The sequence below is a fragment of the Camelus ferus genome, chromosome 13, assembly GCF_009834535.1.
Source record: "Camelus ferus isolate YT-003-E chromosome 13, BCGSAC_Cfer_1.0, whole genome shotgun sequence".
Taxonomy (NCBI): domain Eukaryota; kingdom Metazoa; phylum Chordata; class Mammalia; order Artiodactyla; family Camelidae; genus Camelus; species Camelus ferus.
Genome location: NC_045708.1, coordinates 30,393,149 through 30,415,871, shown reverse-complemented (window position 1 = coordinate 30,415,871; position 22,723 = coordinate 30,393,149). Strand labels below are relative to the sequence as shown.

At 41.5% G+C, this 22,723-nt stretch overlaps 2 protein-coding genes across 7 annotated transcripts in view; both read right to left on the bottom strand.

The window, feature by feature from the left end:
• The window catches only part of LOC102504444 (coiled-coil domain-containing protein 30), a 101,557-nt gene extending 84,709 nt beyond the window's left edge, over positions 1-16,848 (bottom strand). For 2 of the 3 annotated variants that reach the window (XR_004324962.1, XM_032493985.1), the window contains exons 1-3: positions 15,932-16,848; positions 5,165-5,285; positions 1,340-1,533 (exon numbers count right to left, since the gene is read on the bottom strand). Coding sequence is in view for 2 of the 3 variants with exons in the window: in XM_032493985.1 (XP_032349876.1) it covers positions 1,340-1,533; positions 5,165-5,285; positions 15,932-16,063 (447 nt within the window). In the remaining variant the exon portion in view is untranslated. The remainder of the gene's footprint in view (positions 1-1,339; positions 1,534-5,164; positions 5,286-15,931) is intronic. The other variant, XM_014566674.2, reaches the window with a different exon arrangement.
• A 2,287-nt stretch (positions 16,849-19,135) lies between these two features.
• On the bottom strand, positions 19,136-22,694 carry PPCS (phosphopantothenoylcysteine synthetase). 4 transcript variants are annotated; one of them, XM_032493990.1, is made up of 3 exons: positions 22,616-22,694; positions 21,717-21,820; positions 19,136-19,987 (listed from the first exon to the last, which is right to left on the bottom strand). In XM_032493990.1, exons 2-3 carry the CDS (start codon positions 21,807-21,809, stop codon positions 19,664-19,666), a joined length of 417 nt encoding a protein of 138 aa, XP_032349881.1. In that variant the 5' UTR covers positions 21,810-21,820; positions 22,616-22,694; the 3' UTR covers positions 19,136-19,663. The 4 variants fall into 4 exon arrangements, with proteins under 4 accessions (XP_032349881.1, XP_032349880.1, XP_032349879.1 ...); XM_032493989.1 differs by having other exon boundaries at positions 22,573-22,667; XM_032493988.1 differs by lacking the exon at positions 22,616-22,694 and adding an exon at positions 21,994-22,563.
• Positions 22,695-22,723: the final 29 nt, after the last annotated feature.

Sequence of the window (22,723 nt, the reverse complement as noted above, 5' to 3'; positions counted from 1 at the left end):
TAATTCTTTCTGTCCATTAGTGGTAAAACTATGGCTTAACAGTGACTGGGTAGATAGCCTTCGGGTCATCCAAGACTTCACCCCCAAAATGTCCAGTTTGCTTTATAGATTCCATCTCCTTCATAACTCCTTAGTTCATCTTCCCTTCTCTTTACACTCTGAGCCTTGTTTTCAGTTCTCATTCTTTAATTAATTATTATTTAATATCCCTTGAAATCCCTGCTTCCAATCTGGCCCCTATCCAACCCATCCCTCCACTGTGGCCAGAGTGATTTTTCTAAAACACAAATCGGGTCATGTTAGTCTCCTCTTAAAATCATTTAGTGACTGCCTAGACCTTTTATAACGAAGTTAGTTGTCTGTACACTTGAAATATTTTTACACCTCTAATATGGTCCAGGAACATTGTTAGGTGCTGAGTCCAAACTCTTTAGCTTAGCATATGAGCCTCACCATGATGTGGTTTCTGAAAATATCTCCAGGCACATTTCTCAGCATTTACTCACATGAACCAGTATGTGTTATACACTGTTTCCTCTGCCAGAAATGCCTTTCCCAGCTTCTTCATCCAGCTAACACCTACTCAGCTTTCAAAATGCTACTCAACATTGTCTCCTCTGGAAGCCTTTCCTACCCATCCTGGCTCAGCCCCTCCCCTGAGTTTTCCTAGCCTTCTGTGCCTTCCTTTTTCAGACAACTTTCCACACTGAATTACAACCACTAGTTTACTTCTTTCCTTCATCAGCTTGTAAGTTCCTTGCAAGTCCAGATCATGTGTAATTTCACTTTGTTTCTGCATCCACTAGCACAAAGCCTGGCACATGCTAAGCTCTCAATAAATAATAACAGTAACGCTAATTACATGTGAGGCACCATTCTAGAGCTTTATGTGCATTAAGTTATTTCATTTAAAAAATATTTTTTAAATTTACTTCTTACTGTATTACTTATTTTATTTTGGTGGGGTGGGGGAGGTAATTAGGTTTATTTTTAGACATGGAACTGGGGATTGAATCCAGGACCTTGTGTATAAAAAGCATGTGCTCTACCACTTGAGCTATACCCTCCCTCCACTTATTTCATTTTCATGATCATCTTGTAGCTGAGCTGCTCCCAGATTTTACAGATGAGGAAGTTGAGGCTTGTGAAAGTTACCTAACTTGTTCAAGGACATACTGCTAACAAGTGGCAGAGGAGGTCTATTCAAACCCAAAGCCCATATTCTTAAGTGCTATCAGAAATGGCTTCCTGATATTTTAGTGTATGAATGATTTAATGAACAAATGCATTTTACAGCTGGCCTGCCTCTTATTCAATTACCCAGCTAATTTTGGAATACCTGGGAAAATTCTTTCTGTAGGTTACTGCTTGTACGTCTTTGTGACTCGGGCTTGGGGTCCCCAAGTTCCAGTTTCCTCAAGACTGTACTTCCTTCCATGAGTGAGTGTGCAATCTGTTCATGGGGGCTGCTCAGAGCTATTTCAGACAAGCCTTCTTGATACAACATTTCTTCAACCTCCTTTATTTGCACTTCTGGTTGGAAGAAACAACAGAAACAAAACTGTTAAAAGAAATCGAGGCAAATAACTAAAAAGTAGTGGGAAAAAGTTCTCAAAGGTGGTAGACACTCTTACTACTTACATAAGTTTCAAATGTGTTCATGAATAACTTAAAAATTTGTTAATGTTCTACTGAGTGCTTACTATGTGGTAGGTATTGTACTAAGCACCTAAGATAAATTTATCTTATTTAATCATTAAAACACTCCAGTGAGGTGGGAACCATGATTATCCCTTTTAAGAGATGAGAGCTCAGGCATCCAGAAGCCAAAACACTTGTCCACAGTCACTCAGTTAATCCTGCCAAGATTCTTGATGATTTCAACATTCAGGCAGGTGATTATTTTAGTGCCCTGGCTTTTCAGTTCCTTCAGCAGCTAACTTCCAAAGATCTAGTCCTCTACCATCGCGGCCACCCACTCCATAGTAATTCCCTAGGCCTTGTCATTGGCCTCTGTAGTCTCTGTAGCCTGTCCCTAGTCTCAGTTCCAAACATCCTAGTCTCCAATCATCCCTTCTCATGGACTTCTAGTAGCTCCATTTTAGCAATTTTTGACCATTCTGGAAACTATAATCCATTGACTTTAAGCCCTTAGCAACATTCCTTACCCGACTCCTGTTCTCATTTACTTTCTTACCCAGCTTAGATTCTAGGGTCCATCATCATAATCACTCCTTTGAAAACATTCACAACTCTCTTGCCCCTCTTTCCTTCCATTCTACTTGGTGACAAAACTCCAATCCGTTTAAACCCAACTCTTCACCGCCGCATCCCAGAAGCCGAATGTGGCTAGAGAAAACTGCACAGGCAGTGCTGATCCATTTCATTTCACACCCACGACTACTAACCTCAGGTGAGCCCTCCCTGCCGCCCACAACCCTCCTACATTCCCCTGGTTGTCCTTCTCTCTCATTCGCTAGAGACCTAGACTGCTATTTCATTCCTTTATCTCCTCAAATCTCCAGCACCTCCTTCCCCATCCTCACTCTCAGCTGAGTACCCTGCTTCTTATTCCACTGAGAAAAGAGAGGCATTCCAAAGAGATGAGAGCTCCCGCAATCTCCCCTTTCCAAATCTGCCAGCTCCCCCACACTCCTCCCTCTTGTGAGATGTAAGGGACTCTCCTTGCTCCTAAGGCCAGCCGCTCCCTCATGCACTGGCTCCCATTGCCTCTTCTCTCAAACACAGAGCTCTTGCAGTTGACTCTTATCTCTACTGCCTTGTGGAGCATTCTTCCCAATTAAGCATTATAATCATCCCATTAAAAACAACAGTGATGAAAACAACAAAGAACTTTCCTTCAGCCTCATGTCCCCCCCACCACCCCGCCCCAGGTCCTCCACCATTACTTCATTTCCCTCTGCAGCATTAACTCCAAGAAAGGATCAGCCACAGCCATGTCCCCTCCTCCTCTCCTACCACTCTTCCCTGAAGTCACTCCAATCAGGCGTTCATTTCCACCACTCCATAGAAACAGCTCTCCTCAAGGTCAGTAAGGTCCTCCATGAGACCCAACCCAATGGTCAATTACTGGTCCTCTTTCCACATAGCCTATCAATGGTATCTGACCCAATGGTGCCCTTCCTTTTCTTAAAACACTTTCATCATTTCTCTTCTGGGACACCACACCCTGCTAGGCTTCCTCCTACCTTGCATGCCACTCCTTCTCAGGCTCTTTTGCTGATTTCTGGTCTTTCCAACCTCTATACACTGGAATGCCTCAGGGCCTGGCTCTGAATCTTCTTCTTTTCATTCCCTAGGTTATCTCTTATAGTCTCAAGGCTCTGAGTATTAGCTATATGCTGAGGACTCTCAAATTTACATCACTATTTCACACTGCAGTCCAAATACATACACAGTTGCCTCCTGGACATTTCCACTTGAATGTCTAATATACACATCAAAATGCAGATGTCCAAAAGCAAACTCTATTATCTTTCCCAAATGGGACCTCCCACAGTCCCCTCAATCTGAGTAGTGAGGAACTCCAATATTCCAACTGCTCAAACCAAAGAGCTTTGGGTCACTAGTGACTTCTTTCCTTTTTCTCCCACCCAACATTAAATCCATTATCAAATCACATTAGCACCACTTTCAAGAGACATCCTTTAATTATATAAGCAATTCTGATGTGATCAACATATGTGTTCCGAAAACAAACAAGCAAACCTGTATTTTGCAAAATTGCTCACTAAACATAATAGAGCTTATGGAAAAAAGGTTGGTATAGAGCACTCAAAACCTTTGCAATTGTATAATTATAGTGCTATAAAAACACTGACAATCCTAATAATTATACTGGTACATTTAAAGAGATACGTCAAATTCCTAAAAAAAAAAAAAGGAATAGTATAATAAATATAGAATTCTAATTTCTTTTAAAAACCCAGGTTCACTGCAAAGGTGAGCTAAAAAAGGAGCTGAGTCTGCAGAGTTGGAAACAAAGGCAAAATGCACAAAGATTACGAATATCTTTGCAATAAGCACTTCCAAGGCAAAACTTGTGGCCAAACAGCCCAGAAGAATGTGGGGTGAATGGGCTTTATGTACAAACTCCAAGGCTTGCTGGTAAGCCCAACTCACTAACATGCTGGGGAAATTATACATGAACTTCACATTATAATGACCTCACTCCCCTTATTTTCCAATCCTTCATGAGCTAATTTACATTGGCAGCAGGACATAGAGCAGCCTCTGTTTCTTACAATACAGCAGATCGGAGCCCTGAACAACCCTCCTGCCGAGAATAACTAAAAATGCCAGAAAAAAAAAAATTTTAACTCTTAAAATGCAACCACCATATGAACAAAACTAGAATGCAAACTTTTAAACCAGCAGAAGAAAACCTGATATAACCAATGGAAAACAAAAAAGGGGGAAAAAAATGAAACCAGAGTGCAATACACATGAAATATGGCCTGTGATTTGATCGATTTTCTCTGCACCTGGAGTCCAAACAAGGGGAAAATGTTCATCAACAGATCCTTGTGAAAGGAAGTTCGACAATGAAGAAAGGAAAATGATCCCATGTGGAATATCTGAGATGCAAGTAACAATGCTGAGCAAAAGAAAATAAGTAAGTGTGATAAATACAAATAACCATTGACCATATCCATCATAATATCTAATTTACGGAGTTAAACAAAATACAATATTCTAAAGGGGTTCTATCTGTAGCTTCCCTTGTAGCTTTGGAGCACTTGATAAACACTTCCTGAGTCCTTAATATGCTAGGAACATTACAAGGCAGGTGCCGTGGAGAACACAGCGACCGCTAAGACTAGGACATGATCTCTGCTCCTGAAGAGCTGTCACAGGTAATTATGACACAGTGTGGGAGTGCTGTAATTGGCATTAAGGAAAATAACCATCCTGCACTCTCTCATACACATTTCAGAATAGTTCAGAATATATACCTTAAAAAGACAGGTGGAAAATACATCTAAAACATTACAAGTTTTTTCTTTTGAAGTAGAGGACAGGTAGTACATTTTTTCCTTTCTTCTACTTTTACACATTCCCCAGGTTTTCTGTAATTGTCACATGCTAATTTTTTGAATTAGGGAAAAATTTAAATGCACATTTTTACAAAAGGAAGAATTACCCTGCTTGAGTTGGAGTTCTTTAAACTGACGTCTAAGCTGTCTGTTTTCCTTTCCATAACCATGAGAAAACGCTTCTCTTTCCTCTGGTAAGTTACAGACATGGTTTACATAGTTTTCCACCTAGAAAGAAAATAATACATTTTCTTACAAGTCTAATTAAGCGAAAGAGACATTAAGAGATTATCATATTTTAGGGGGTGGGGGGCATAGCTCAGGGGTAGAGCTATGGGTTCAATCCCCAGTGCCTCTGTTAATGGGGGGAAAAAAGAGATCACCATACTAACAATGCTTATAATTAAGAAGTGAACAGAAAACTCAGCTTTGTTTAAGTGTGAGTCTCTCTCCCTAAACTTCCTTCCAGCTGTCGTACGTTATCAGACGCTGTTACCCACAGACAGCATGACACATCACCACAAATTTCTGGTCACAGTCTCTGTGACGGTTACAATCTCTAATATTTTTTTCCATTAACAAATCAGGTTTCAAATCAAGTCTCCTTATCTATGGTTTAGGAAATATGGTCATGATACTCACAAATAGAGAAATATCTACATAATAACTATTTATACTCTTGGACAAAAACTCATGATTAAGATGTCTGAAATGTTAGTAGGAGATTGTATTAAAAGAAACTGTTGAGCATTCTTTAAAAATAGTTTCTGGTTAATATGACAGCTTCATGAAAGGTAATTTTAGGTACCTAATAAAATTGAAAGCTAACTAGATGCTCCAGGCACTATGTTAAGGATATCAAATATTTAGTTTTCACTACAACCCAATGACAGTTATCCTCCCACTTCACAGGGAAGAAGCAGGCTGAAAGACTGAGGGACATGCGTTGCAAAGCAAGGCAGAAAAGGGGGAGCTAGACTTCACACTCGGGTATGCCAGAGCCAGAGACTGAGCTCCTACTGTACCAAATTGCTTAGAAGTAGACCACCAAATACATACACACACACACACACACACACACACACACACACACACTGGAATATTACTCAGCTATGAAAAAGAATAAAATAATGCCATTTGCAGCAACATGGATGGACCTGGAGACTGTCATACTAAACGAAGTATATAAATAAGAAAGAGAAATAAAAATAAATGATACCACTTATACATGGATTCTAAAAAAGTGATACAAATGACAAAACAGAAATAAGACTCACAGATGTGGAAAACAAACTTACGATTACCAAAGAGGGAAAAGAGCCAAGAAGGATAAATTAGGAGTTTGGGATTAGCAGATAGATATTGCTATATATAAAGTAGATAAACAATAAGGTCCTAATGTATAGCACAGGGAACAATACTCACTATCTTGTAATAACCTATAATGAAAAAGAACCTGAAAAAGAATATATTTATATCTATATAAGTGTGTATATATATATATATATATATATATATATATATATATATAAAACCAATCACTCTGCTATACACCTGAAACTAACACAACATTGTAAATCAACTATACTTCAATTAAAAAGAGAAGAAGTAGACTACCAGAATAACTGAGCTGCATTTTGCTGAATCGTGCTGAAGCCTTTTTTGGACAGCTCCTCAGAATATGGACAGAAAGCTGACTGGCACAGTAGAAGGAACACAAAACTGCAGTCCAACTTTGCAGCTTCCTGGTATGCTTCAGTTTCCGCCTCTTTAAAGTAACAGGAACAACAATACCTCTTTCTAATAATAGCTAAGATTTATTGAATACTTGCTAGGTTCCAAGTACATATGTGAAATGTTTTATACACTAATGTGTGTAAACCTCACAAATCCTCTTGAAGAGGCTACTGTCATCTCCGTCTTACAGATGAGGAATTTCAAGTTCAAAGAAGTTAAGGAACTTGCTCAAGGTTACACAGGGAGTCAGCACCAAAGGCAACTTTTCACCCTCAATTTACCTAATATTAAAGTTCATGCTTTTGTTCTAAAGGAGCTGCATTCTTCTTTAAGAGTTTGGAAATCAGATTGTCCTCTGAGAGTTAAATTTAAAAATCAACATGTTACCTGAGCTGTCAAAACACAGCAGAGCGATTTGCAAGCAACCTGAGTGAATTTATTAACTCATTTAAAGAAAGCAGCTCATATGTCAGCAAGTAGGTTGATCAGTACTGGAAATATCAAAGTGCTAAGAGAGTCAAAAGATGCTATTATCCACTCATCTAAAGGTGAGGTGCCCTGGTTCTAGGCTATAACAGGTCCAGAAATAAGGGCAGGTATAGATAGCTCTATTGTGGAACTCTGGGTATCTTAGCTGGTGCTATAAAAAATTAGAATCATTTGTTCATCAAGTAAACATCTGATAAAAATGTGGCTTCCTACAGAGTGTGCCTGTAGGAAATGAGTGCAACAGCCACAGGATATGTGTGTCCGGTTCCTCTGGCAATTATATTTTTTATTATCAACTAAAAAGCTGGTGTCTATTTTTCTACCAACTTCTCTGTGAGTTTTGTCAATACAAGGCCACCTTTGAGAAGTGGATCCACCCACAGTTCACTGACTAATCAGGTTTCTAAGCCCACTAGCAGGAGAATCAGCTAGAGGGTTGGTTACTGAGACAAAGATGAGTTTACCAAGATAATGAAAGCCACCTTGAGCAGACCTATTTGGATACTCAAGCAGCCATCTCTGGGCAACATCTTGTACATGTACTCTGTTGGAAACTGAGATTGTTCGATACAGATTGTTGATCTATTTCATGAAAAAAAAAAGTGTACATGTGAGTGCTCTGCAAACTACAGAGTGATGTTCAAATAATGGTTTTTAACGTGTTAATTTAATGAAGGACGATGAGCAAAACCACAGATATCTTAAAACTTTACAATATTAGCTCTTACTTCTTTAACGTCTTCCATGTGCTTCACTGAAAGCTTGTCTAGATTTCTGGTAGCAGTCCTCAGCCTGTGTTTGCTGCAACAAGCACCAGATAAAACAGAGTTGTTCTTTGGTAAAGGCAAGAGATTCAAGCTCTTCTTTCTCAAGATGGTGAAGTGAGTCTTCTAATTGAACTTTTCCCTTGATAAAAGAGATATGCATATGTGTACACACACACACACATATACACTAGAGCATGCAAGAAATCTGATATGTATATATGTTTAGAGTTAGATTCTCTACAAGGTATAGTTTAGTTGTGTTATTAATTAATGGTTATGTTATCCAGTTATAATGAGGACTTACATGAATCAGCTAACAATACAAAAATATTAAAGCTTTGAACAGTTGTATAATATCGTCTAAAATAAGAAATGACATAATATACGTAAGGCAAATGTATGGTAGAATGTTAAAAAAAATACAAGCTTTCTGTCTGCCCAGTTCAGAAGTGTGCAATTTAATAATCTGCAAATCTCCCAAAGGTCCCTTACAATGTTACAAACTCCAAAGAAGCTTTTGTCCGCTCTTTGGAATATTCAGAAATAAAAGGACTTCTCTGGAAGCTAGAGAGCCCATTACTTCCACACTATCAAGGAATTATTTTACTCACAGAATACATCTTATAATTTTTGTCAACTTCTAAGTCATTCAACTCTCTTCTAAAACTTCGTATTCAAGCCTGCCATCGATATTGTCTTTAATTTTTTAAAGCTAAAAGTAGTCTTGCTACATAACGGCATTGCATGACATGGTGGGGGAGAAATAAATGTCTGCTGATTGATGAAGTGGTATTTGTGTTACTAGCACCACTGACGGCGAATAAGACTTGCTGTTACAATCAAACACAACTTTTAACCAAGTTAATCTGTCCCAGGTTGTAGTGATAAGCGTAATTATTATTGTACTGCAGCTAGTCAACATAACTATATTCAGTTTTGCTTTTTTAACAGTAAAACTATATTTTGATTATTTTTCTCCTTTCTTGCTAAGTTTCCCAGAGTCTCATCCTTTTCACATTAACAGTTTTTGTGGACGACATATAGAATGTTAATTATCATCTGATACACTAAAAGAAAAAAGGACCCAAATCTGAATCTTTGTATCCCCGTGTGTCCTCCCCATGACTTTTAGCTAAAAATCTTCTTGTGCCCCTCCCCATCCTACTTCCATCATCTGGTCCCCACTCATAGCCTCCTCCCTACAAGGTCTCTGAGCACTATTCAGTTCCTTATGGTTTTAGTCCTGGGTATCAGAGAGCCCAGGACACAACATAGGCATCCTATGAGGCCTATGTGGCAATATAGAAAAAGCTTATGTTATAATAAGAGAAAAAGCAGAACGTAAAAGTATTATTATAACTAGGTAAAGAACCAGACACACAAGGAAAAGAATGGTAGCAAATACATGAAAACATTAAAACACAGTAGTGATAAACTGATGAGATTGCGAATAATCAGAAAATAAATGTTTGAATTATGACATGTCCTATACTGTGGGTTTCTGGCCCCCAGAGAGTTGTAGGGGTGAAGCAGGAGAGTCTTAGGCTGGAGGAAGTTGAAAGGAGAAAGGGGTGGGGGATACTGAGAATAACTTTGGATCCTTGACTTCTGGGAGATTGGGGTATGGGAGGGCAAGTGGGGATACACGAAGAGGGGGCTTGCTGGTCAGGAGGACACTACAGGCTGCAGGTCAATATCCAAGTACATGACTCATGCAAGCTCCTAGACTGACCAGCCTTCCAGAGCCAGAGATCTTTACTTTGCATTGTACTTAGTTATCCATTCCCGTGGTTACAACCGTGCCCTTGCCATGACCTTAACTACTGTTGAAATCTCGCAATCCTAAACTCTAAATGTCCCACTCTACCACCATCTTCTGTACTTCCTGCTTTTTTGTGTGTGGTAAATATATGAAACTTAAAAGTTACCATTTTAACCATTCTTCTAAGAAATTTTTTTTTCTTGGCCGGGGGAGGCAATTCTTTCTTATTTTCAGTGGAGGTACTGGGGATTGAACCCAGGACCTTGTGCACGCTAAGCATGTGCTCTACTGCTTGAGCTATACCTTCCCCCCTTAACCATTCTGAAGTGTAGAATTCAGTGGTATTAAGTATATTCACAATACTGTGCAACCATCACCACTATCCATTTTCAGAACTTTTCCATTATTCTAAGCATAAACTCTGTACCCATTAAGCAATAACTCGCCATCTTCCCCTTCCCCTGGTAACCTCCGTTCTACTTTCTGTCTCTATAAATCTGCTACTCTAGGTACCTCATACAGGTGGAATCAAACATCTGTCCTTTTGTTTCTGGCTCATTTCATTTAGCATGATGTCTCCAAGTTTCATTCATTTTATAGCACGAATCAGAATATCCTTCCTTTTTAAGGCGAATAACATTCCATTGTATGTATTTTTGATTATCCATTCATGTGTTGATGGACATTTGGGCTGTTTCCACCTTTTGACTATTGTGAGTTAAGGATGCTGTGAACACTGGTATATAGGTATCTGAGTCCCTGCTTCCGACTGTTTTGGGTACAGTGGAATTATTGGATATATAATTCTATATTTTGTGAGGAACTGCCATAAAGATACAAGTAATAGCCATAGTGATGGGTGTGAAGTTGCTATGCTCGTAAACTATAGGTACTCTACAGTTGAGACCTCCAGTCCCTCAACCGCTACATCCTCTCTCAAACTACCAGATATTCTTTGGCTTCACTTATTTCCCCCTGAAGCCTGGACCTAACTGTTGATCATTCCAGTCACTCTCTCGCCAATGGCCTCAGTTATCTTGCTCCTTGTCCCTTCTTCCTTGGAAATCCAAGCCCAGGAAAAGTTCAGCCATTTGACTTTTCTCTACCCTGCAGTCTGCTGAGTGCTGGTGGAGAAAACCAAGACAAGGAGCCACTGCAGGTTCGTGGTCTGCAGCCTGAGCCAAGCGTCTCAACTTGCATAGGTCATTCTATGCTCTTGGCCAGCTTCTGCTACCATTTCACTCAGCAAATATTCAGAACTTCCACCTCCCCATCAAACTCCAAATTTCACCTCTCCCCTTTGTTCGCAGATGACCATCTCCCGCAGCATGAGTAAAACCAAAGCCATTATAAAACTCTGTCAGCTTTGTCTGCTACCACCAATATACCATCCTTCATCTTTAGAGATCCTGTCCTCACTCCTTTCCCAGTGGAAGAGCTTTCTATCCTCCTGGCCAAAGCTCATCCCTTTACCTGTGTTCTAGATCCCGTCTCCTATTGCTTCCTCAAGGAAGCTTTTTCTTTGCTTCCTTGCTCATTATCTCTCCCTCTCCCTCTCTCTCTTAATGTCTTGGCCTTAGCTCAAGATGTCTCTGATCTTAAAAACAAAGACATAAAAACAACTCTTTGATCCCACCACATCCCCCTCAAGTTATTGTCCTCTTTCTAATTTGTCTTCTGCATTCTTCAGATCACTGTGTTTTGGCTCCTCTTCTTACTACTGTACTCAAACTCCATCATCAATGACCCTCCAAATGCCAAATCCAACTGGACAAGCTTGTTTTGTTTTCTCTAGATATGATCTCTGTGCAGCACCTGTTCACTCCTTCTCTCTTCTTTGATGTCACTTCCTCCAGTATTTACTCTTACCTCCCTGGCCTTTCCTTCCCTGTGTTCTTCCTGGGCTCCTCTTCCACAGACCCATCAAGCACCACCCATCCTAAGAACCCTGCCTTTGGCTCTCTGCCCTTCTCACTATCACGGTGACTAACAGCTCAGGCAGAGGAGTCTGACATCCCTTGGTTCAAACCCTGGTCCCACCACTTTCTACCTAGGTGACTTAGACAAGTCACTGAACTTGTTTAAACTCTGATTTCCCCCAAATAAAATGGATATAATAGCAATGCCTACCTCAGTGGGTTGTTAGGAGGATTAAATAATAATCCATAACCACTAAGCTTCAGATTTCTTTAGAAAAAGTGGCAGAAAACAGAAGTACACTAAAGTTAGAACAAATACAAGTGCCTGTGGCAGAAACTGCCAGTTGTTCTTCAAAATGTGTTCTTCCCTTTTTCTGCAGAAATAAGACATCTAATTTTTGACTGATCACAGGGATGCCTGCCTTCTGCTAGATACAGTCATGTGACTATGTTCTGACCAATGGGATGTAAACAGAGTTGGGTACCACCCAACCTAGGAAGTGTCCTTACAGGAACAGGATGCCCTCCTTCACACTCCTTCCTTTTTACAGGCTGGAATGCAGAGAAGATAGCTTGAAGCTTGGGCAGCCATCCTGGACACCATGAGGTGAAAGCCACATGCTGTGGATGATATGCTCTCATAAGAGAAGAAATCTTAGTTGCTGGCAATTTCCAAATGCTGCCCTATCAGTTCTGGGCTGCTTTCTTCTTGATTTTTGTGTGAGAGAAATTTCTTTTTCAAACTGTTACTATTTTGAGCTTTCTGACCTTCACAGCCAGCCAATCCCACTACCACGGGAAGATTACTAACAGAATAAGATCCAAGGGCATACACTGCAAACTAAATCTAGCCACATATGGATATGTGGAACTGGCCGGCCATTACTAAGCTATCCGGACCCATGAGGTCTTTTGTCTATGGGTGACCCTGTGAATCTGCCCCCCTTACTTGCTTCTCTGTATAGATGGACTTCTCTGCTTGCTCATCAGCAAAGCTGAAAACAGCCATTCAAGTCCTAAGTCTCTGTAATTTTTCACACTAAGTAATTTCTATTGTTTATCTCTGGGTTCAAATTTATGAAAGAGAGGCAATTAATGATTCATTGCTCACCTAACGAATTATGCCCCTCTCTCCAAAGTTAGTTGTATAGTATTCCTTGTTCAGTCAGTTGTGGTGGGAATAGGTTGGAAGCAGGGGTACAAATATGGCCACCAAAGCCTACTCTTTAAGCAAGGACTGGCAGAGAGGTACAGGTGCCAGGGAAGAGGACATAGGCTAGAAGGGGAGTATAAAATGAGTCTACCATTTAAGACCAAGGCATATCCACTGTCTAGCAAACAACTCAGTCTGAACAATGCACTCATCTTCCTCCTACACTTGCTCCTCCTTCTGTATTCCACAGTGAATAAAATCACCATCAACGTAGTTTCCTAAGCCATAAACCTGAAGGTCATCCTTGACCCCACCTTATTCATCCCACTCACATGTACAACCAGTCCGTGAATGTGTAGGTTCTTCCTCTTTACTCATTTTTAAAAAATTTTTTATTCTTCCCCCTTAATGGGGGCATTTGGGATTGAACCCAGGACCTTGTGCACACCAAACACGTGCTCCACCTGAGCAATACCCTCCACCTGCTCTTTGCTCACTTTCGAATTCATCCTCTCCATGTCTGAGGTTGCTATCTTAGTTTAGCCTCTTCTCATTATTTGCCCAATTTAGTGTAATACCATCCTTAGCTGATTTCCCTGCTGCTGGGCTGTCCCCTGCACTCCACAAAGCTCTCAGACTGACCTTTGTGAATGAAAGTCACTTGCTGCTTAACAGTCCCATTACTTTCAGGTGGACTTCAAACCCTTAGCATGGCACCAGAGAGTCTTCACAACCTGGCTCTTGCCTGTCTCTCTAGCCTCACCTCCTGCCACACTTTTGACATTAGCCCTTCATGCCGGTATGCTGACTGATCCCCGTCATGCTGCTTATTCCATGACTGAATATTTGGGTCCCTATGCCTGGAATACAGGGTCCTTCTGCCAGTTCCACTCTGACATCCCAGAACTAACATTTTTCCAGTGGATTTATTGAGACCCAATAGCTGAGTCATTTGAATATTCTAAAAAAGCAGATCTTGAGGTAACAAAAATTCATTCTTTGAATTATAAATGCTCTGACATCTAAACTGTGCCTAAAATTGCCCATATAACAAAGTATATAACCATACTATTCTTTAAAAGGAGATACTGAATAAATGCTCATTAAGTATCCTACAAAGCCACTGTCTGGAAAGAAGCACAGGCATCCAGAAACTTATGGATGTCAAGAATGAGGTGGTAAAGCTGTCAAAGCAAAGTGAAACAGAGACAAAGAATCTTAAATGGGAGGAGGGCAAGGAGAATGGGTGCAGTCACTTCGACTTCTTACTTCTTCTAGTAGGTGCCCTCCAATTACAGTGCATGGGCCAGGACCACATGCTCCAGCACATCTCCTGGCTCTGAGCAAACGATGAGCTTTGAGTCCCATGGTCTTTGAGTGACATAGGGAACAAAGTAAACAGCATGGCCATGAAAACTGAAATATCCAGTCAGGTTATTCACCCTAACCCTTCTTACCTCTTCTCATACAAAGATAATTGAAAACTTACAAATGTCTAGGGGGCAGGGCATAGCTCAGTGGTAGAGCGCATGCTTAGCATGCACAAGATTCTGGGTTCAATCCCCAGTACCTCTGTCAAAATAAACAAACAAACAAACAAATAAACCTAATTACTTCTCCTCCAAAACAAAAAACAAAAAAAAATTTTAAATCCTCATGCTTAATAAAAAAAACTTACAGATGTCCTAAGTACAGTACACATTCTAGTTTCTTTTCAATTCCCAAATGAGAAAAATAAACTTTTTAAAAGTTGAAAACAATGTAGCAATGTTTAAACAGGTAAAATATAAAATTAAGTGAAAAAGAAACACAAAATGTACACTATAATTATGTAAAAAATATACACACATAGGCAAGGATTAACACAGAACAGAAAAATGAACTGTTGATGTGTTAGGAATGGGTTTGTTAACCTCAGCACTGTTGACATGTGAGGCTGGCTGATTCTTTTCTATGGGGGGGATGTTCTGTGCATAGAATGTATAGCAGCATCCCTGGCTTCTACAAACTAGATGCCAGCTCTGTACCCCAAGTTGTGACAACTAAAAATGTCTCTGTCTGTTGCTAAATGTCTCCTGGGAAGCAGTGTCATCCCCCAGGTTTAGAACCACTGGGCTTGTGTGAGAGGACAATTTTTTAAATTTTATGTTAACATTGCCATCATGATGTTTGTTCAAGAAATACATATTGGAAGAGGAAAGGAAAAACTCCTTACCATATAGCATCTCACAGCCCCTTTTCTCAAGGGCTAGAATTAATAAATAAAAGTTTCCATTTAATGTGAAAAATTGAAAAAGCTACAGAGCTTGCTTTTCTTTTCCAATCAATTACAGAAAAGAAAGCTGAATTTCTCAGTATTTGGAAAACTGACTTGGTTCTAAGTATGACACATCACAAATAACTAATGTAATTGGCCTGATAAATAAAAATACCTAAACCATTCTGTCCCCTAAAATGCCTGTTAAAAATGTGCACTTTGCGTATCTCCAAAATAAGTTTACACTTAAGAAGAAATAGTACGACTCAAGGAGGAACACATACTTTAAGGCAATTTAAAGTTTTCCAAGCTAAAATACAATTGCACTGGATCTAAATAAATCTTACGCTATTTTTAAGGCTCTCTGTTCCAGTCTTTTTAGGACCATTAAGCCTGCCCCTTTGCCAAAAATATTTATTTTCAATCATTCCTCCTGTTTTTGTTTGTTTTTTGACTCACACCACAAAGAATGTTTTCTAATTAAGAAACTGACATGAAGAGGAAGCACAAGAACTGTTTTAAGCATCTCTTTTCAAGAAAATTCTATCGTATCAAGGTGTTGGGTTCGTGTGGACTTAAAAGTTTAAATCTTGTTACACCATCATTCTGAATGATCTTTTCACATACACGAACACATCACTAAAATGTATGCCTAACACAGTATTCATTTAAGCAAGGAACAATCTTCTTTCTTTATATAAGACTGAGATAAGCCCAAAGATGCATTTCGATTTTTCCCCCTCCATTTTCAAAACACACTAGCTTGTAGAAATTTACTGTTTGTATTTACCAATGCACGCTTCTCCAGTCTCGTCTCTAGTTTCCCCAAGACAGAAAGCTTGCCATAGTGCAGAGGAACAGAGAAAATCTTCCAAATGAGTCCAGGGCTGGAGAAGATGAAATATTTAGCTACCCAAAGCATTGTAGCAGGAAAGCAGAAGGAGGTGGTCTAGAGATGACAGAGGTGGTGGAGACGAATGGACATTCAGGAATGTGCAGTGTGGACAAGACAGCGTGAGATGGCTGTGGAATGAGCAGGGTGAGAAAACTGGCGCTCAGGGTGGTGAGAGAGGTGGATGAGGTTGTAGGCTGAAAGACAGAAGGTAACTGACTTGATGACGCCTGCTGTTGAGGATACAAAAGGCCTCCAGAGCTTCTTTGGGAAATAAAGTTCTGCAAAAAGGAGAAAACGGTAGTTCTTTGTTCACGGGCGGACAACCAGGGGAAGCCGTGGCTCGGTGGACTTTGTCATGGCCTGCACCTTCAGGCGCAGTCTCTGTGCAGGCGTGAGTCCTCGCCTGGAAAGTGAGAAAAGGAAGGCCTGCCTAACAGACGAGGGTGTTCTAAGCCCTCTTTAAATAAGAGCGGCAGGCGAACTTTAAATGCCTGAGGCGGGTGGGTCCCGGGAAGTCGCGAATCCATCTTCATGCAGAATCCTTCTTTCACCCCGCGGTCGAGTCAGGAGAGGCTCTTCTCCTGCCGTTTCGGGCCATACTGGGCAGAGAAGCGGGAAAGACCTGGAATGCTGAAAAAGAGCGGAGAATAGGTGCTTTCCACCGTGGGGGGGCGGCGGCAGCGGGACCCTTAGCAACCAGGCCGGAAACTGTCCTTTGCAGAGTGCGACGAAGGTCCCGCGGCCCGCGAGCAGCAGGTGCTGCCCGGGTCCCGGGCGTCATAGCAACCGCGCTCGCCGCCAAGGCGTCCTTCCGGCGGGAACCATAGAAACGACGCGCGCCATTGGCTCAGGGGCTGTGCTTCCTGCGGAGACTATTGTTAGGGTGCACACCATTGGCCTCTGGCTAACCCCGGCGGAACGAAGGTACGACTCAGTCCGTTGGCTCCGCAGTAATCACGGCGACGTCAGAGCGCGGATTTGCAACTAAGTTTTCTCACAGGGCATTTATAGTTCTCAAATACCTTCCCGCCAAGTCTTACCTAGAGCCCTGGTCTAATAAACTTGGATTTATTTTTCTAGAAGTAACTTCACTCTTAAAAGGGAAAGGGTGCGAGGTCAGGAGTTCTGAATTTTGGGTCAGGACCTGTCTCTAATTACCAGGGGCACCCAAGACAAATCACAACACTTTTGGACCTGGATTATTATTTTAAAAATGAAGAAACCGGACATGACTAGAATTAACCCTTAAGCTGAAGTCCTTTAGAAGTCCTAAGCACTGAAAATTAGGTTTCGGCGAACCGTATCCTCCACCCATGTAATGCAAAATAAAATAACCTAAATGACACAAAATTTAACATAGGCTTGGTTTCTATCATCTTCATTTAAGTGCTCTTATTGCAAGATTCTAGTTAGTTCATCAAAACTCGATTTTACTCAAGTTTTGGGGCCCCTGCTTTGCTGGTATCCCACACACATACCTGACATTTCTTAGTCTGATTCTAGGTTCATACAGGATTCTTTCCCAAGCTTTGCCGGTTCTACATGCATTATCTGGGTAGGCCTTATCCTTTACTGTCTAAAAGTGCTTGAACCTCTTCCTCTGGCACCAGAGCTCTTGCAAGTTTTTTTTCCCTCTGATCTAAATTGCTCAACACTATCACCTCCAGCCCACTTAATTTCTACTTAGCAGTTCAAGCATCATTTCCTCCAAATTACGTTCCTTGGTCCTCTGATCTAGATCAAGTTCCTTATTTGCTCTCATTGACTTATTTATGTTCCTTTTCATTCTGTTTCTTTACACACTTACACTCGCTGATTAAACAAACAAACAAAAACCACCTCTTGGAATTTTTGTATGTGTAAGTACCGTTTACATGCTCTGAATGGAAAGGAAACTGAACTGGAAAACACTTCAAATAATTCCATTTAAGGTAGTGGTGGTTGTTTTTAAGCATTAAGAAATAAGGTAGGAAAAGGTTCCCAAGGAAGTAATAATTATGGTTAAAAAAAAAAAAAACCTCAATTTATCCTCATTGTACATTCAAAAATAGTAAGTCATCATGCACATGAAGCTATACATGTAGGGAAGAAAATTAATCTTTTATTTCCTGCCCCTTGAGTACTGCAGCCACTGCTGACAGAGCCTGCTGCTTTTTAGGTTTTGCCAATTGGCCAAGAATTTAAAATTTCTGTTCACTAGGATTGCTGCTTCCAGAGCAGTCCTGACTGCTGCACTTACTTTTCCTCAGCTTCCTGATTTAATGAAGTACTTAGGTGTATCTCAGCACTTCAGTTCAAATCTTTTCAAGTTTATTGTACTTCTATTATCAGACATGTTGGGCTATCCTTCCCAATTCAATTCATAAACTGCATTTTAACTCAAATATTTCTGTGAGTTAGAGTACTTGCTTCACCTAGTTTTTAATAGCAATTTTTAACCACTGCACTCTGTGTATCAACCTATGGATCATTTAGGGTACTTCTCTGAACTACACTTCTTTTGCACTCCAGACCCAAAGTCCAAGACAGTCAGAGGTTTGAAAACTTTCCAAGGATTCAGGAATCAAGCAGGGCACCCGCATAACACTGCCTTGCTAAATGAGAAAAACAGCAATTGCAACCATTTATTGAGTGTAAATTATGTGCCAGGTGCCAGACTAATGCTTTATCTTCACTGCTTTATTTAATCCTCGTAACAAATGGCATTATTTTTCAGAGATTTATTATCACCATTTTATAGCTGAGGAAATTGTAATTAAGTCAGGTGTCTAAGTTTACAAAGCTAACACCTGGCTAGTAAGATGGCTCCAAAACCCATGCTCTACCCATGCTCTCTAATGCCTCCCTCAGGGCAGTGGTCACCAACTGGCCCCTGCCTGGCCCCAGGTGAAAGTGGGGGTAGACTTACCCTCAAGAGCAGTTCTACAAGATTTGAAAGGTAAATTCTTAACTCAAATATGGAGTGAATCTAGGACAAGAAGCAACAAGTAAATGTAGTGGGCAGTTCATCATTCTACAGGCAGTCTGACTTTGGGGGAGGTGTCCTCTCCTACTCCCATCTTTAATAAATTTCCCCCAAAAAACAACATCTTTTCCATCTTGTTGGCTTTAGAGCACATACTTTATTGCACTTAATTTTTTATATATCCATTTCCCAAACTAGGTATGTTTATTCATCTTTTTAATTCTCAGAATCCTCAGGGCCTACCACATAGTAGGCATCAACAAATATCTGATCCTCAAAGCATGGCCATTCATGCATCCATCCTTCTTACAGTATGAAGATTGATATTCAGGCCCCAAACATGTGTCTTGAGGAATATAATTCCCAATAAGCTCTTTTTTTTAAAAGGTGAGAAACAGCTCAAGTTCACTTTCAAAACCAAGATAACATTCAGGTGAGTGTGTGGTTTGGTCATAATTACTTTGCCTTTGTTTTCATTTTTTATGAGTATGAAATGATCTTTAAAAGGCAAATACTAAGCCATTTGCCCGTATACCACTCACTGCTTTCCCCCTTCATTTTCTTGGTCTTTATGAAAGCAAAGGATTTATTCTAGTTCTCATCATCTGTAAGAGCTCTGGTCCACTGAATAATTTTTGATCCTATAAATAAGGCTTTTTACTTCAGTTTTTGTCATGTATAAAAGCTGTATGTCGAGACTGAAGATCATCCACTATCTTCTCTTCTATCTCTATGCCTTTTTCTACCTCTTCCTCTGATAGCAATAACTTGGTTTCTGAGTCTTTGGTTATAATAACCACAAAGGACCGTCGTGACTCAAGGATGTTAGCCACCACCACTTGATGTCGATAAATTTCCAAAGCATTCCGTGCACGGTCAATTACGATGGAGGGATCAGTCTCCAACTTAAAGGAAATTATAAATGCTTTGGGAGCCCAGTCTTTAACCAAAGGAGAAAGCATTTTTGGCACCATCTTCATCGTTATCTGTATTGGAAAAAGAAAAGCTTAATAAGCAAACAAGGTCACTACCTATCAGATCAATCTCATGGGAAACTAAGGAAGCAGGGACTTAAATTTTTGGCTGTATCAATTTAAGTGGGATTTCTCACTGTCAGATTTTTTCAAAGCATATTAAATGCTTACTTAAAATCCTTGCCTCTGTAGGGTTCATAAAGACGCCTGATTTCAAGGCTTCATACATATTCTGGAGCAAACCATGCTTTATGAATTAGCCCTGCTCTGCCACCCTCATCACCATTAACAGAACTCTAAAGAACAGCAATACATTTTCACAAACATTCACTTTTATTTTTTAAACCAAACTCTCAAATGAACAAATGCAAATAATCTATTTATGCCAATGTTACTTTGGCAGAAGGTGGAGTTGCTAAACCTCTCAGCCTAAAATATTTCCTATATTGGTAGAATGGCTATTTGACTCCCTTTAAAAATTGACCCGTATGGTATCTCAGCATTGAGGAAACAGAACTGGTTTTATTTTCATCCATCAAAACGACTATATCATTCTCAATCCCTTCTAAGGGGAATGTTGAGTTGTTTTGTGTACTTTCAAGACAGAACTAAAAATTACAGGATAAACTAAAGCTCCTAGAATTTTAAAAGCATGAAATCACTAAGCTAACTGTTAGGATTTCCCCTCTAAGAGTTAGCAAATGTGACAGGGATCAGACACCCGTTCCCCACATTATCTTTCTCCTTAGCATTTATCATTACCTAACATAGTATGCACTTGACTTATTTACTGTCTCCTCTGCAGAGTCTAAGCAAAACAAGGGCACAATATGTTTCTATTCACTGCTCTATCTCCAGGTTCTACAATAGTGCCTGGCATATAGTAGGTACTCAAAAAATATTTGTTGAAGAAATGAACAAATGAACTTTCCTACAAAGGGAGCAAGTGCCCCACAGGTAGTTTCTCCTATTTAAAATCTACTTGTATCTCCCAATAAATGATGAAGAATTCCCCCAGGTTACAAGAAACCAGAGCATCTCAACATCTCAACCGCACCACCACCCTCCCCATACCTATTCCTTAAGCTGCAATAATAACCACCATCTAATCTACCCCTACCACTCTTCGTCTCTAATTCACCTTTCATACTGATGCCAGAATGTCTCAGACAAAAAGTTTATCTCATTCTCTTACTTGGGTTTCCCTTGGCTCCACAGGATACAGTCCGAATTCCTTAAGAAGGAATACAAAGTCTTCTACGAAGTAAGCTGTCTCTTCTGTCTGCCCTCCACCCCCACCACTCTCCCGGCTCTGCAGCCTTACCAAACAACTTCTGTTCACAGCATACTGTCCGTTTCCAAACTCCAATTGTGTACTCTGTCTGGAATGACCTTCCCTACTTTTTCTGGTATTCCCTCTGCTCATCTTTTAAAATTCAGTTCAAGTCATCTCCTCCAGAAAGCCTTCCTTGCCTTTCCCCAAGATTCACTCACCCCATGCTCTGACTTCACTTTGTACGTACCTCTACTAGAGCATTTATCACTCTGCAATGTAATTATGTCTGTGTCCAGCAACCTCACTAGATTGTGAGTTCCTTGAGGGAGGGCGGTGTCTTATTCATCTCTGTATCCCTAGTGCCTAGCACGTACGGAATGCAGAAAGGCCATCTCCAGATCAAAAGGAAATTAACCCAAGATTGGTTATAGGAAATCAGATCTCTGGAAGAGACGCGCCCATCACCTGCAGTGGGCCCCCAGATGACTGGATCTTGTGTTCAGGCATTTCAGAGACAGGAACATAGAAATCTGACACGGCCGCAGCCAGGTAAAACATCGCAGAAGAGCCTGCAAAGAGAAGCACAAGGTGTAATAAATCGGAGAGGGGTATAGGGTCAGCTCCTCTTCAACGCAGGTTCCCCGGCTGTGAGAGCTGCCGGTGACGAGGAGGGTAAGGGGACCAGTGTTTGAGGGGAAAGACTCTGCCCCCGAGCATCTGACGGACTCCTAAGGGCACGCACCTAGAGGACTGAGCGCCTGGGCTGCAGCCTGCAGCAGATGCAAATAGTCTGCCAAAGTGGCGAACTCTACGGCCAGGAAGGTGCCGGCAGCCTCAGCTTCCTGGTAGCTCCGCAGAGCTGCAGCGAAGCCCGGGAGTGCCTTCTCTTCCGCCTCCAGACTCAGCAAGCCCAAGGCGGCTCGGCCCGACGGCCGCAGCGCCGACAGCCAGGTCTGAGGCGGGAAGCGGTGGGCAAAGGGGAAGGCGGAGCGAGCGCGGTACAGGAACAGGACCCCGTAGCCCGCGGCCAGGAAGGCCTCCGCAGAGGCAGCGCCGCGCCGCCCGCTGCTGAAGTTGTCCAGGAAGCGCACTGGCCGGGCTTCCAAGGGGACCTTGGTTCCGCCGGACGTGACCAGCACCACCCGCCGGCCCTGCGCGGCCAGCCCCGCAGCAAAGCGAGCCATAACTTCTGCCCAGCGCGCAGCCCCGGCAGGCTGGGGAAACTCAGCGACCAGATCCACGGCCGCCATCGATCTCGGAGCACCCCCCCGCTCCTGCGCAAGCTCCAGGGCCCTCGGCACCACGCCCCACGCCCCCGCACCTGGCCGGCGCGCAGGCGCAATAGTGACGGGGCGGTTCACTACCTCGCGCAGGACGCCAGAGCAGAGGTTCTGCAAGTCTGGAAAGCCGTGCTGGTTCCGCCCCCGCCTGCGAAATTGAGTGGGCGGGGTTCTCATGTGGGCGGGCCTCTG